Raw genomic sequence first — 14722 nt, forward strand, 5'->3', positions numbered from 1 at the left:
GTTGCACTCCAATAATAGAGGCACAAACTGTTAATCAGAGGGGTTGCTGGGGTAGAGATAATGCTTTAAGGATCTTTTGCCTTTTTTGGGGATTTTCTTGCGACGTGCTATTTTTCTCCAGACATGAAACAAGTATTTGTTCTGCTGCCAGGTAAGAGTCTTCATAGCTATGTATTATGCACATTTCTGTATAACTGCTTATCTTTAAGGTCATGTTTACTTATTTTATGTGTATACTGGTTAAATAAGGTGTGTAAAGACGAGGAAGAAGTCACCTGAGTTGTCACTCATATAACTACAGAGTGACAAGTTGTGCAGTGTCAGTGATGTGTATGTATGTGATTGCAATATGTCTGTGCTGCTACTTTCACACTGAAAGCCTTTTTTTTTTGTTTGATGTTCATGTTATTCTTTTTAAATGTGGCCCATATCAGATTCCAGTGTGAACAGTTCACGACCCTGAAGGGACCTGCATAACAAATGTTAATCTAGAGTGATGTAAGAGTCATATGAATTCTCATATGACTGTTCAGCACATTGTAAAACCCATATGAGTGGCTGAAATCAGAATTGGAAAATATCCTATTCTGTGATTTGTCTGTCATATATATATATATATATATATATATATATATATATATATATATATATTATATATATATATTAAGATGGGGTCACACATAAGCAAAAAAAGAATCAGATTTGGGCCACTGTGAACGTAGCCTATGTTATCTGAAAGCTTACAGACGTTTAAGCAAAAAAAAAAGAAAGATTGTAATGATGGAATTCAAAGATATAGTCACATTTCCCCTCTTCTTTTTTTTTCTTTTCTTATCTCTTTTGTAATAAAACTTTCTTTACAGTTTTGTTGGCCATTGTGTCTTCTTGTCCTGATTGGGAGTTCGCCTGTACATCTGGAGAATGTCTTCCTGCTGGACTCGTCTGTGATTTTAAGACGGACTGTGAAAATGGCTCAGATGAAGAGTTTTGTGGTATGCTGGCAGTTCAGGAAAGCATTTTCAAAGTTTAATTTATTTGAATTTAATTTGAATTTAACATCAGACACTTCAACACAACAAATTAGCATTTAGAATGCAGTATTTATGAAGGTATATGTACTTTAGATATACAGAAACAGAAGGAAAATACAATGCAAATAGTTTAAAAAACATTATAAATAACCCCAACACTGGGTACAAAAATGCTTTCAGGTTGTTTCACAAAATCAGAGTCTTAATACGGACTGACTAAATTTCCTTCCTCGTTAAGGGTCATGTGACTTCGAGCATCACTCTTGTGGTTGGAACGACACCAGTAATGGCAACTACCACTGGAGACGGCAGACAGCAAATATCACCTCAATACCTGGACTGGATCATACCACAGGAAGTCCACTGGGTAAATATTAACCTGCCATGTTCCATTTGTGTTATTACTTTGTTGATAATTAATTCAAAATGGATACAGTGGCACTTCTGTAATAAAAATATTTTATTAGATTATGACATCTAGCCTGTGATGGTAATCTTATGATTAGATATTTGTCTGCTGGATACAGGGCATGTCATGCATATAGATGGAGAAGAAGGTGGTGGTTTTAAAACGGCTAAATTGGAGTATTCTGTTGAAAAGTTGGCAGCTCCGGGATGTCAGATCAGGTACCAGAACAATGATTTTTTTTTTTAAAGATATGAATTTTACAATTAGATCTCGATTGATCACTTCACTTGACTTAGTCATATTCTGTACCCTGTGCTATCTGTTAGCTGTTTTTGTGAATTGAATTTTTATGTGTTCCAGCTTCTGGTACCATATTTATCAGAAGACAACATCATCATCTTCATCAACCCTTAAATTAACGCTCAGAGGTAACACTGAGAGGGACTTGCTGGAGATAACTAAAAATGAAACAGACGGTTGGGAGAATGCCAAAGCCTTCATCGGTAATCAGCCAGCAGGATACAAGGTTAGTGAAATACCCTATTTACTTTTATGCTTTACACAGACATAGTAATTTAAAATTATTTATTTTTGATTAAGAGCTGAGTTTTCAAACTGTGAGGCACAGGGGGAACAGAGGTGAGGATACTCTGTAAGGTGAAAGAGACAGGTGCATGCAGGTGTGCTCCTGTGCAGCAGTGGATGTGACACATACAGCTCATAGAGTCAAATAAGGTCCAGATGCATAAAACAGTACACATATTTTTCCATTTAAAAAAAAGTCCATTAATCTGTTTAGAAGTCACAGAAAAAAATACACTCCTTACAACTGCAGAACATGCTTGAGAATCATCACAATTGTATGTTTTCTTCACTGTCAAAGTAATCCATTGAAAGCTGTTTGGTTATACTGCAAACAGGCTAAAGGCTAATTCAGCATACTTTTTACTGTGCGTTAACCTGGTACATATTCCTCAATAGATTTGTGTTGTCATACAGACACAAAGCAAACCTGAGCTACCAAGATCAGATGTACTGGTTGGTTTCTAGGGTTCCAGGCAAAATTAAGTTACCATGTATGTATGTGTAGGCTGATGAGTTCATGGGTACTTGAAGTGTACTTAAAGGCAACAGTACACAATACACAGTGAGTGGAAGGCAATGAGTGCTCAGTAGGGGCCATGGCAATTTTTTTTCCCCCTGGGGCCCAAAATGTAGTCAGTGCGGACATACTTCTCAAGAAGAATTATTTTCTTTCACCCTGTTACAGTAATCTGCTTCTCACTCAGTCATTTTTAATATTGACTTTAAGAACAAACCAGTAAAACACTTCTCTTTCTACAGCTGCGGTTGTCATTCAGCCCTCCATATGGGGAAACAATAGATGTCATGCTGGATGATATACGCTTTGAGAACTGTGGAGAGGGAGATGTCCCGGCAGGATCAGACCAACTCTCATGTGATTTTGAAAAGGACACCTGTTCCTGGTACAATGACTTCACTGCCAGCCTTTTGTGGAAAAAGAGTAATGAGGGATCTGGAAATGGTGAGTATCCTGCTGACAGTAAACAAGAATTTTCTTTCAGCAGTTATGTTATGTCTTGATTAAGCACATTTTTACTTTACAATGTGTGTTAGTGGTGCATGCAGTTTGAAATTACCCTGGACTAATTGCCACACAGTGACTCCTGAAGGTCTAGGGGCGGTTGCCTGCTTTGCCCCTCATGTCCAGCCTTGTAAACGCCCCAGCAGCGCTTACATGTTGTTATACACCCAAATAAGCATGTTGTGTTTATTGTTTATTTTATTTCACTTCACTTTCTGCAGTGGGCTAATCTTTCTGACACACATATAAAAACTGACAAAATAAAATATTAATGAAATCATGAAAGCAAGATAGAGAAACCAAATCAGTGACACAAAACTAGCAATAAATGTTCAAATGGCCGCGTATAATATAACAACAACATAAATGTAAAGAGAGGACCAAACATAAAACTAACCACAAACAAGTGACCGCTAAATATTACAAAAATACAGCTACATTTAAGTACACAACCATCCTTACGATGACATGTTGATGATATGTTTGATTTCATAAATTTGTATTTGATGATTTAGAAAAACGTCCTTTCTTCTTCCTCTGCAGGCAACTACATGGTCATAACTGCTACACCCACACTAAATATCTCCTCAGCAGCCAGATTCATCAGCTTCCCTCAGCCTGCAGGTCAAATCATATGCGTGAGCTTCCAGTACTACATATTTGGTAACAGCATTGGTACGTCCCTCACTGTCCATAGCTATTCTTATAAACACAAAAAACTACTTTACAGTACTTTTGAAGATTCAAACAATTCTGATTCATTCTAACCACCTATGTGTCTATAATACACAAACATCCCTCAGATGCACAAGTCCTGTTGATATTCTGTTATTGGCAGGTTCTTTGAAGTTTATTTCAAAGCGTTCTGGTGAAGCGGAGACGGTTGTGTGGATGAGAAGCGGCACCCAGGGAAACAAATGGAGGTTTGCTGATCTTACCTTCAACAGTGACAAACCAATACAGGTATTCTTATTGGTCTTTTTTGTGTATATTCCTCTACTGAACGTAAGGGTTATTTAGATTCTAAGACATTTTATTTCCTGTGAAGAGCCATATCTTAAAGAGCAGTTATGAAGACGTGTTAGAAGATAACCAAGTACTCGTGACTTTAAACACAACTTGAAACCCGCACTCGTTTATGTTGTTCTCCAGTTTATTATAGAAGCCGTGGTGGGTGGAAAGCAAGGCAGAATAGCCATTGATGACATAATAGTGTCCAGCAGTGAGACTGACTCTTGTCCGGCTGAGAGAGAGTGCACCTTCCAGGGCTCCCTTTGTGGTCTGCTGCCCCAACCGTCTGCACACAGCTGGAGCCGGATCACAGGGACGTCCCAACCAGCCAATTCTTCAGGCCCTGTGGCAGATCACACTCTGGGCACAGAGCAAGGTATGCAACTCCTTGTGATATATTATCAGCAGGATAATCTGCTGTGAGCGCTTAAAATCATGTCAGAGCTAGACACTACTGTAGGTTTATGATGTAATTACGTATTAACAAGTTGGATCAGCTGAAGGAAGTCTGATAACTGGAAAATTGGAAATGCCAATTTTCAAGAAAGATGATGCATTTTGTTTGTGATTGCAGAGGATGATGCATTGCAGTATATGCAATGATAATGATTTGTGTGATCCCATGCTGTTAACAGTAAAACAACGTATGCACAAACTTACATGCGTATACAAACAGTCACTCTCACATAAAAATCAGCATATGCATAATTCTGCCTGGTGTGTAGGTTATTACCTGAGCGCCCAGTTGTGGAGTCATCCTGTGGGGACCAGAGTTGCAGTGATGACTGCTTTGATGGAGCCTAGCACTCCTGATGGAGAGTGCCTGATGTTCTGGTACTACATGGAGGGAAGTGAGGTGGGGGAACTCAATGTTTACCTTCAAACCCTTGACAACAACAGACGCTCTGCCCCGCTCTGGACCAGAAGTGGAGATCAGGGGAAGCACTGGAGGCACGGAAGAGTAACACTTCTCAGTCCCACCCAGTATCAGGTAGTAGATGGTTAGTTATCAGATAGTAATTGTTGAATAAATGACTAGATCAGTGTATGACAAGCATCTTGAAACTCACTTGTTTTTAGCTTTTCTTGATTTTAAAATATTATATTTTGTGGTTTGTACACTCGTTTTATACATTTTGTCTCCTGACTTTCTTTGTTCTGTAACTGCAGCTTTGAAAAGTGAATGAAGGAATATGGATAGAGTTTAAATGACTTCAAGGACATTGAGAGAAACCCCAAGTATACGGACATAATATTTTTTTCAGTTAATTCTATGCAGTGACAAACAACACTGTAGGTTTAGCTCCATCAAATCAAAGTACATTAAAAAATACTGTTAAAAGATACAGTAGATGAATTGCTCCTCCTGGAAATTTCAGAAATACTGAAGCTAATTTGAGGCTTCAGCAGCCAGAGAAAATTAAATGGCTCCAAAGTTACAGTCTTTTAAGTATGATTTTCCCTTTTTTTTGGAATGTATTCCTCTTCACTCTAACACAAAAAGACATTTGGTTCTAAAAAGACTATAACGCTGGAAAACAACACTGAAATCACTTTAGAAAGGATTAGACAGGAGGACTGATTACAGCACTTAATAACTCTTAATGTACATAATATGTGAATATTGTTCTAAGATCGACTTGAAAGATCTGTTCTTTAGTATAAACATATGAATATACAAATGGTGTGTGGATTATGATTTCAGTTCAGCTTGTGCAGCAGAGACTCTTAAGAGTTTGAGATACGTCTGCACTTCCTCACTCATACAGTACGTGTAAAAGACAGAGCTATGTGGAAATAACACAGATCATCTCATAAGTTCAATTTTATCATGAAAGGTGATTTTTGAGGCGGTGGTTGGGGATGGACCGAGGAGAGACGTCGCCATTGACGACCTCACTATCCTGAATGGTGCCTGTCCCCCGCCAGGTTTGTGACCGCTGTAAACTTCAAAGTTTAAAGTTTAAAATTAAAACAGATAGAGTATGAAAATCTCTCTCTCTCTCTGTGTGTGTGTGTGTGTGTGTGTGTGTGTGTGTTTGAAGCGGTTCTTTGTATTTAATCTAATTTGTGCATGCATGTATGGTTGCATGCTGTATGTGTGTCGGTTGCAGGTTTTTGTGACTTTGAAATGGACTTCTGTGGTTGGGTGAACAAACCTCCTGCAGAGTCTGGCGTGGACTGGGACTGGCTCTCAGGGGACAGTGAGGTTTCCTTTCAGGTTCTTATTCCAAAGAAGGACCACTCCACAAATTCTGCTTTGGGTAAGACACCGCCCACCTTCTTTAATTACCAACATCATGATGATTGTTTGCAATCCACAAAACCGGAATCTGTGCTTGGGACAGAAGAAACAGTGAACAGTGTCTTAAAACAGTAGTCGGGCGGCTGTATGATCATTGAAAAGGCTTCTGCTTGTTATAATCATTCCTCCTGCTTATACTGGCCAGATCCTAATGTGCCTCCAGTGTAAATCAATCCATTCCTTCTGTGCAAAAAAAGTATTCAAAACTAGAACATAATATAAGACTGCAGCAGTCTGAGTTTGACATATAAAGTGGAAATCTTCCATAGCTAAAGTCCCTCACTGTTTTCCCTGGACAGTGTTTGCTTGTTAAGGTGTGGTAGAGGGTAAATAACACAATAAGGCTATTTTGCACTGAAAATACGGAAACTGTGGAAGAAACCAACTTGATGTGTCTAACTCAAGTCAAGTAAAATTACTATTTGCCTCAGAGGGCTTTACAATCTGTCCTTAGGCCCTAGAGTAAGGGTATGTTTTGGCTGCTTTTTGCCTTTATTTGACAGGACAGCTTGAGATAGACTGGAAAGAAGGATAGAGAGGATGACACATGGCACATTCACCCTGGCCACCTGACAAAATCCCATGATATACAAATTTTTACGACACAATTTCTGATACATAAGATTATATGATGTATTTCACATACAATGTGGATCCAGGAGGAAGTTAAGTGAGACATGCGACCTCCTCTCCACCATGGAGATCTGGAGGAGGACAGGCCACAGAATGGATCAGCAGATGAAGCACATGCAGGGCACTGTTGGAAAATAACTCTCTTGGATATGTTATGTTGTTTTGTTTTCTCTCTGTAGGCCACTTTGCATTCTTTACAGCCCTTGGATCTGATAGAGAAGAAATCGCCCGACTGGAGAGTGAGACAATGGAGGCAGTAGACCAAGCTTGCCTGGAGATGTGGCACTACACCAGTGGATGGTTATCAGATCGTGAGTACAGTGTTTTCTACTGTGTCAGTACGTTTTTTTAAAACTCATATTGACACATAGTAGTTTACTGTAAATGTTGTTAAATCTGCCGCCAAATGTAGACACGAAAATGTTTACATTTAAACTAACTTTTAACTAGACATCTTTTGACTTTCAAACCTCCAAATTAAGCTATTTTTGCCACCAATATAACAGTACCATTCACTTACATTGAATTATATATGAAAGAATAATCAGGTATCACAAAACACATTACATGATGGCCTAATATTCCACCCAAATAGGTACTTTAGAGTCTTTATCATTTAATGGGATGTACGAACCATTGAAGCTGTATTGCTGTTTACTTTTGCATGCGACACAAATAGTACACAGTGCATATACACATGGAAAAAGAGCCTACAAATAAAATGATTTTGAATACATGAGGATCACTGAGAGGACTCCTGGTTATTTTGTGGTGGTCTGATCTGCGCGCCTCATTACAGATCGAATTGTCCGATATTAAATCATCTAATTTTTGTGTCTGATCGAATCATCGAGAAGGAGAAACATTCTCAAAACACAAATTTCTGACTTTTGATGATGAGTTTTGATGCTTCCAGGCCCCACAGACGTTACACTGACAGTGTTTTTGAATGAGTCTGCTGGACTGCGTCCTTTGTGGAATACAAACGGTTATACGAATGAAACATGGATCAAAGACAGGGTGGACTACAATGCATCAGGGCTTCACCAGGTATCATTTCATAAAGTAATATCCCCTGATAAATTCTGCTCCTGAATAAATCAGTGTGCACGTTTTTAAATGAACTATCATCCTTCATCACAGATTATTTTACAAGCCCTTTGTCCCAGTTCAAAGCAAGGAAACTTTGCACTGGACGACGTCCACATCATCAGGGGCATGTCTTGTGATGACGTTATCTCAACCACCACCCCAAACCCTGCCACAACGACCACCGCTGCTCCTGCCTCCGCCATGGACTGCACTTTTGAACAAGGTAACTCTGGGAAAACTGGGGTCCAGTAGAGACAAAAATATTATGCTTGCTTACGGAGGATTACAAAATGAAACCTCCACCAACCTTCAAAACATAAAAAAAGGTAACTGAAGTTGTGGCTTGTGGTTTAGACAAGTCATTTTTTAAGAGCCTGCTAAAGCATTTCAGCAAGTCGGCAGTGAAGGGAATAATTCAGCTGACTCAATATGTTACAGATATTTTTATCCACAACTAAAGGCTGATAATACTTGTGTGTTTATGTGTGAATCATACGTTAAACGGTTGAACATCTTGAGTGACTTAATAACTGAATAAATAAAGGGAAATTATGACATTTTTCTCCAGACTCCATGAATTGCTTTATACGATATCTGTTAATGTGAACTCTATCTCCCTTTTCTTTCATGAATATTTGAGTTTTACTTGAGGCCATTTGTCTGTTTTAAGATTTCCAATTATATCTTGTGAAACAGGTCTATGTATTTGGGTTCAGGAGGTCAGTGATGATTTGAACTGGACCCTCAGTCGAGGACTTCAAGTGGAGCAGCCATGGGCTGGACCTCAGTATGATCATACTGTTAACAATAATGAAGGTATTAACTATTGACAATAATATAAGCATCCCCACTAGGAGTATTTTTGAACACTGGAAAGTAACTTTGAATAGAAACCAGACCTGAAAACATTTGTAGTGAAGATGGGGCTGTAAAGAACATCACTCATTTGTTTGATCATTGTACTGTAAATACAGAACCATTACTAGAAGAGAAATATAATAATTCTGATAAATGTTTTTTGAAGCGAATGCTGATTCCACCATGTTTTGGATTGTTTGGTGGCAACTGAACACATTGGCTTCTGTTTCTGTGATTTATAGACTAAAATGATGAATATTGAAATTGAAACTCTAATCGATAATTAAAAGTTTAATGAACAAAATGATACTTATTTGCAGCACTTTACATTATCAGTGTTTTATTGCTATTCCACCATTCAAACATTAAAAGTTGACACATACTATTGATGTCAGTACGTATTAAAAAAACAATGCTGGGTTGAATGGAAGCACTGCCTTGCCTTTAGTCTCCTGTTGTATTCAGTGATTTGCCCCACAGTCTGGTAGCTTCTCTGTTTTCTTTGTCTATGAAGGTTTCTTCTTACTGCTGAATGGATCTGGATCTAAGAATGGAGAGAGAGCAGTCATCTCTGCTCCTGTAATCAATCAACAATCAGATGATATCTGTGTTGGATTCTGGTACTACATGCTCGGGCCTTCAGTATCCACCCTGGATCTGCTGGTTGAGACTGTATGTACCTTAGCTAGTACTTAAAACTTTCTATTACAAGGTTTGCTTGCATTGTCATTACTTTTCAGGTGTTATCACTTGCTTTGTTTTAGAATTCCTCTGAAGTGTTAGTGTGGACTCGCCAAGGGACCCAGAATCCAGAGTGGATTAATGCACAAGTAACCGTCAGCATGAAAAATGTGATACGGGTAAAAATTGAACTCAATCACATATTCATATATCCAGTGCTTTTTACGCTGATACAGCCTTAAACACACAACAAACATAAGGATCAGCTAAAACTAACTTGGCTAAAAAAACATCTATTTATTAGAGCTGCTATTACTTTATTAAATAATAGCAGCTCTATTTTTAAATGATATCAACCATCTCAACCAATTTATTTTTACATATTTGCTGATATTGGCTGATTTAGCTGAAAAAGCATTTCTTTTATTTCACTTCATCAAGACAGAGTGCAGAAACATAAGCAATTTTATAGAAACTAATTTTTAAAAATGAATTCATTAAATGCTGTATGTATTTCCCCTTGGTCTACAGGTGATGTTTACAAGTCATAGAGACACCAACAGTAAAGGATTCATTGCCATTGATGACCTTACAGTGAGGGAGGGGGCCTGCAGTAATCAGAGTACGTAAACACAGACCCACCATTACCTGATGGTCACAAGAAGTCAAAACTATTTTGATTATTACAACCATTTTCCTCTTTTTTTACTCCCTTTTAGATGTGTGTGGGTTTGATTCCAGCTGGTGTGGTTTTGTGAACAGTGTCAGTCACAGGGGTCAGTGGTTGCGCAAAGGAGGCACAAAACATGAGGTGGATCACACCTATGGAAGTGAAAATGGTGAGTAGAAAACTGTTGTTATACCAACCAAGTTTGTGCAGCGAATGTGTGAAAATGTAAAGTGAATCAACTGTAGAGGGTTTGGTCACAATATAACGTTGAGGGGTTACAAGATGATTACCAAGATAAGGAACAGGAATAAAAAACATATTTCTGCTACATTTTCTAACTTGTTCTTTTGTGGGAACCTTTTGTTTTAGAGTATGTAGTGTATGCTAAAACCTATTAAACTGCAGTTAAAATATGAATGGTCGTTGTTGTTCAGTCAGTCCAAGACTTTGGTCCAAACTGAAATTGCTCTATTGGATCAACTATTGGATGGATTACCTTGGAATTTTTTACAGTCACTCACGGTTTTCAGATGATCAACCAATACGATTGGTTTATGACCAAATGCGTGCAAAACAAATGACTTCCCCCATCAGCCTCAGCTATCCTTTGTGGTTAGTGCTCATTGACAAATGTTAGGAGGATGAACACGGTAAACATTACACCAGCTTAACATAAGCATGTTAGCATACTAGCATTAACATGTAGCTCACAGCAGTGCAGTGTCTAAGTGGAGCCTTAAAAAACCTCTAGCGTGGCTAAAGACTCTTTTTGTACATCTGACACATTTTCCTGGTACTTTGTTCTTACGGTTACTTAAATTATAATACAGTATATGTAGTGTAGCTTTTAACAGACTGTTGAGAATAGGGGGAAGAAATGCATATATCAAAATTAAAGCACAATCTACAGTGAGCACTGAAACATCAGTCATGCTTTAACTGAAAAAAAGAAAAAACCATGACTGCATTTAATACAGCTTTAACTCTCTCTTTTCTGGAGGTTTCTACATGACGACATTATCAAACTCTACACAGAGGGAAGTAGCTGAGCTGCTCACATCTGAGTTACCAGCTTCAGATTTATGTGTACGCTTCTGGTGAGTCCAGTGCTGCCATCACACACATCTATGTGCTGTTGTCTGATGCAGATTTTAATGTTCGTGTATTGACTGTATTTGTTCAGGTACTGGTTACCTGTAGGGTATACCGACATCCTTGCCGTGCATGTGCTGCGGAGCGGGGAGGAGGGTGATGCACTTTGGCAACGATCAGAAGTGCCCTCGTCAGGCTGGGAGGTGGCAGAGGTCACTGTGTCCTCTCCTGCAAAATTCCGCGTACGATCCCTTTCCTCATACTCTCTGCCAACCAAACTGTCTCCTTTCACAGTGAGTCAATAAACTGCATACTTGGTTGCTTCCTAAGAAATGGTTTGTTTCCTTCACCAGGTGGTTTTTAAGGCAGTCCATATGCCAGACACTAACTCTACAGTGAAATTAGATGATATTTCTGTGAGGGATGGGGCTTGCGGTCCTCCAGGCACCTGTGACTTTGAGTCCGGACAGTGCACCTGGATCAACATCCCTAAAGAAGATGGACATAACTGGGTGCTGTCCAGTGGAGGTTTCCAGGGTCCGCCGACAGACCACACCACTCAGACCCCACAGGGTACGCCCATTATAATAAGATAAACATCAAAGTGCAACTGGAGTAGAAATCCCAGTTTTACCCAGAGATCCCACTAATAGTGGAGCATGTAGCCATTATATAATACTGAGCCCCAGTAAAAGGATCTTTTAAAAAAACACAAACCAACAAGTCTTTAAGTCAATAAGTCAGTAAGTCTTTATATTGTATGTAACAAAAGGAGTAAAAGTAGTGAATGTGTTGGTAATGATTTAAACCCTTAAAGCTGCAATAATCATTATTTTATATTAACAAATGGTCAAATGACTGTGTGTGACGTGAAAGAGGTCACTCTTGGGATACTGTCTATAAGTCTATATCTCTACAGTAGCATTTTAGCATCTTTTAGCACATTGTTTTGGTTTCACTACGTTACTGCTTTGGTTCAGTCTTTCTTGCTCTTAGCAGCCTAATTTTCCAGCCATTTATCAAGTGATAAGAAACACACTACAAATGCTAATAAGCAATTGTTTGCTCACACATTCACCAACTTTATAAGGTAATAATAATCATCACAATCAAATCTATACTGTGTTTATAGCAAAATAGCAATAAAATGCTACATTCAGCTGACAGCCCCTTTAAGGTTGCCAATGACTGAAGGGGGTATTAGGTATTATTTAAATTAATATGTTTAAAACTCTGGGACACTATTCACACATTAAGACACATAAATCCATCCAACTAACCAAAAAAAAAAAAATTAATTACTTCAAAAACCTACACAATAACCTCCAAATTACCCATCTACACACCTTAATTCTTAACATTTAACAACTTCAGTTTCTTTGTGATAAATATGGGCCACTGCTGTTGAACTGACATAGCCTGTTACTAAGTGTTACTTCTCTTTTTATCCCTCACTTACGTCCTGTTGCTGACAATACCTCCTCCCTGACCCATTAACAAATTCCTTATCTCTGTTTGAAGGCTTCAGAATCAATAAAAATGATCATCTTTCTCTGACTAACATTGATCATGCTGTACTCAGTTTGACGCCAAAATTAGCATCACTGAGACGCCTTTGCAACTGATAGTTTTCTATTATTGTTTATTTCATATTTGTATTCTTATTTTTGTTTTCAGGTTGGTTCTTGTTGAGCTCATCACTGCACCAAAACCACAGCAGTCTCACACAGGTAATGTCACAATGGATCCACCCGAGAGACACCAGCTCCTGTCTCACCGTATGGTACTATATCGACAGCAGGTCAGCAAAAGTAAATTACAAATCACTACCCTTTTCGCACCATACAGTATGTGACAATGCCATGGATGCACTTTATCCTGTTTATCCTGTTTCCTCATTGACTTCCTCAGGAAGTGTGCACAAATGTCATTTAGACATGAATCACCTGCCCCGCTTTGTGCAAGACTCAGAATATTCTGTGGCAGAGTTCACTCTTTACACAGATATGTTGTATGAAAAAGACCTAAGATCAAAATAATAGTTGCAACCCCTTTGAAAACATACTAGGATCCATGTAGAATATAAAATAATATATTTGTGTCAACATTTATTTTGTATGATTAAAAAAATCAACAAAATAAATTATTTATATATATTTATATAAGTGCTTTTTGGTTAAACATGACATGATAACATGACAAAACAAAAACATGACATTTGGCTGTTGTTGGTCAGCGACTCTGGGACATTGAAGATGTACCTGCGTTCAGGGCCGATGGAGGAAGACCTGATGTTCAACAGTAACAGCAGTGGACGCAGCTGGATCAGCTTCTCTCAATCTGTAGAGAGGAACAAACCTTTCCAGGTAACCCAAAACAGGCTCAGTGGTAGAATTAATTATAATAATACATATATTAATAATATATGATGAATAGATAATGGCTCTTTTATCAATAATATTCACTGATTCCCTCAACAATCTTATACTCAGCTGTTGATAGAAGCGGAAACTAACAACAGAGGATTTATCGCTATTGACGACATCAGTGTCACACCAGGCCTTTGTCGAGGTACTGGTATTGGTTTTAATTTCTATCCTTCATTACTGAAACGTGTCTGAACCCAATTAAAATATAGAATATTTAAATTATTATATTAGAAATTAGAAATATAAGAAATATATATATAAGAAGTTTTTCTTTTTCTCATAGTAAATGAAACAAGTTTGGGATTTGTGGGTTGTTCGTTTGAAAATGGCACATGTGGTTGGGAGGACATCAGTGTTGGCCAGTTTCAGTGGATGACAGGAAGGAATGCTTCTGAGAACCTTGGACCCTCTGTGGACCACACAGTGGGCACTGAACTGGGTGAGGCCACACACTAACTAACTCTTATACTGCCTTTATTTACCATGGGACAGGTTGTCTGCATCTGGACTGTGTTACAGTTATACAGAGCACACTGGCAGAACAGACTAAGATAGTCTAGTCTAGGCTAGTCTTGACGCAACTGACACACTTTTACAACCCAGATGGCGACAAAAGTCTGAAATCAAATCAACACAAAATGCAAACATAATCTGTGTACAGTGTAAAGTTCTAGACTCCTTCCATTAATAAAATAATCAAATTAATCAACATACCAAAGAGGGAAACAGTAAGAGTTTACTTTTTTAACCTTTTAGCCATTTTTTATCATAAATGTCTGGTCATTAAAAAGATGTTTTGGGTATTGTAATGAGACGTCTGTTACAAGGGTAAAATAAGCCGAATATGGAAGTGAGATTTCTGTCGTGTTTCCCCTTTTACAATATGTATGGTACCAGTGCTGCCT

General features: G+C 38.3%; 1 protein-coding gene across 1 annotated transcript in view; it reads left to right on the plus strand.

The window, feature by feature from the left end:
* The window catches only part of si:ch211-106h4.4 (MAM and LDL-receptor class A domain-containing protein 2), a 29296-nt gene continuing 14574 nt past the window's right edge, over positions 1–14722 (plus strand). Inside the window, exons 1-27 of the mRNA XM_051408379.1 lie at positions 1–151; positions 864–992; positions 1270–1398; positions 1559–1658; positions 1801–1966; positions 2785–2986; positions 3590–3721; positions 3885–4009; positions 4199–4433; positions 4783–5048; positions 5896–5986; positions 6172–6321; positions 7175–7306; positions 7912–8045; positions 8139–8310; positions 8784–8903; positions 9460–9617; positions 9710–9805; positions 10158–10248; positions 10346–10465; positions 11297–11393; positions 11480–11630; positions 11742–11961; positions 13066–13189; positions 13625–13754; positions 13881–13959; positions 14101–14256. Coding sequence (XP_051264339.1) covers positions 124–151; positions 864–992; positions 1270–1398; positions 1559–1658; positions 1801–1966; positions 2785–2986; positions 3590–3721; positions 3885–4009; positions 4199–4433; positions 4783–5048; positions 5896–5986; positions 6172–6321; positions 7175–7306; positions 7912–8045; positions 8139–8310; positions 8784–8903; positions 9460–9617; positions 9710–9805; positions 10158–10248; positions 10346–10465; positions 11297–11393; positions 11480–11630; positions 11742–11961; positions 13066–13189; positions 13625–13754; positions 13881–13959; positions 14101–14256 — 3733 coding nt within the window. The 5' untranslated portion in view covers positions 1–123. The remainder of the gene's footprint in view (positions 152–863; positions 993–1269; positions 1399–1558; positions 1659–1800; positions 1967–2784; positions 2987–3589; positions 3722–3884; positions 4010–4198; positions 4434–4782; positions 5049–5895; positions 5987–6171; positions 6322–7174; positions 7307–7911; positions 8046–8138; positions 8311–8783; positions 8904–9459; positions 9618–9709; positions 9806–10157; positions 10249–10345; positions 10466–11296; positions 11394–11479; positions 11631–11741; positions 11962–13065; positions 13190–13624; positions 13755–13880; positions 13960–14100; positions 14257–14722) is intronic.

This window comes from Dicentrarchus labrax, unplaced genomic scaffold, assembly GCF_905237075.1.
Source record: "Dicentrarchus labrax unplaced genomic scaffold, dlabrax2021, whole genome shotgun sequence".
Lineage (NCBI taxonomy): Eukaryota > Metazoa > Chordata > Actinopteri > Moronidae > Dicentrarchus > Dicentrarchus labrax.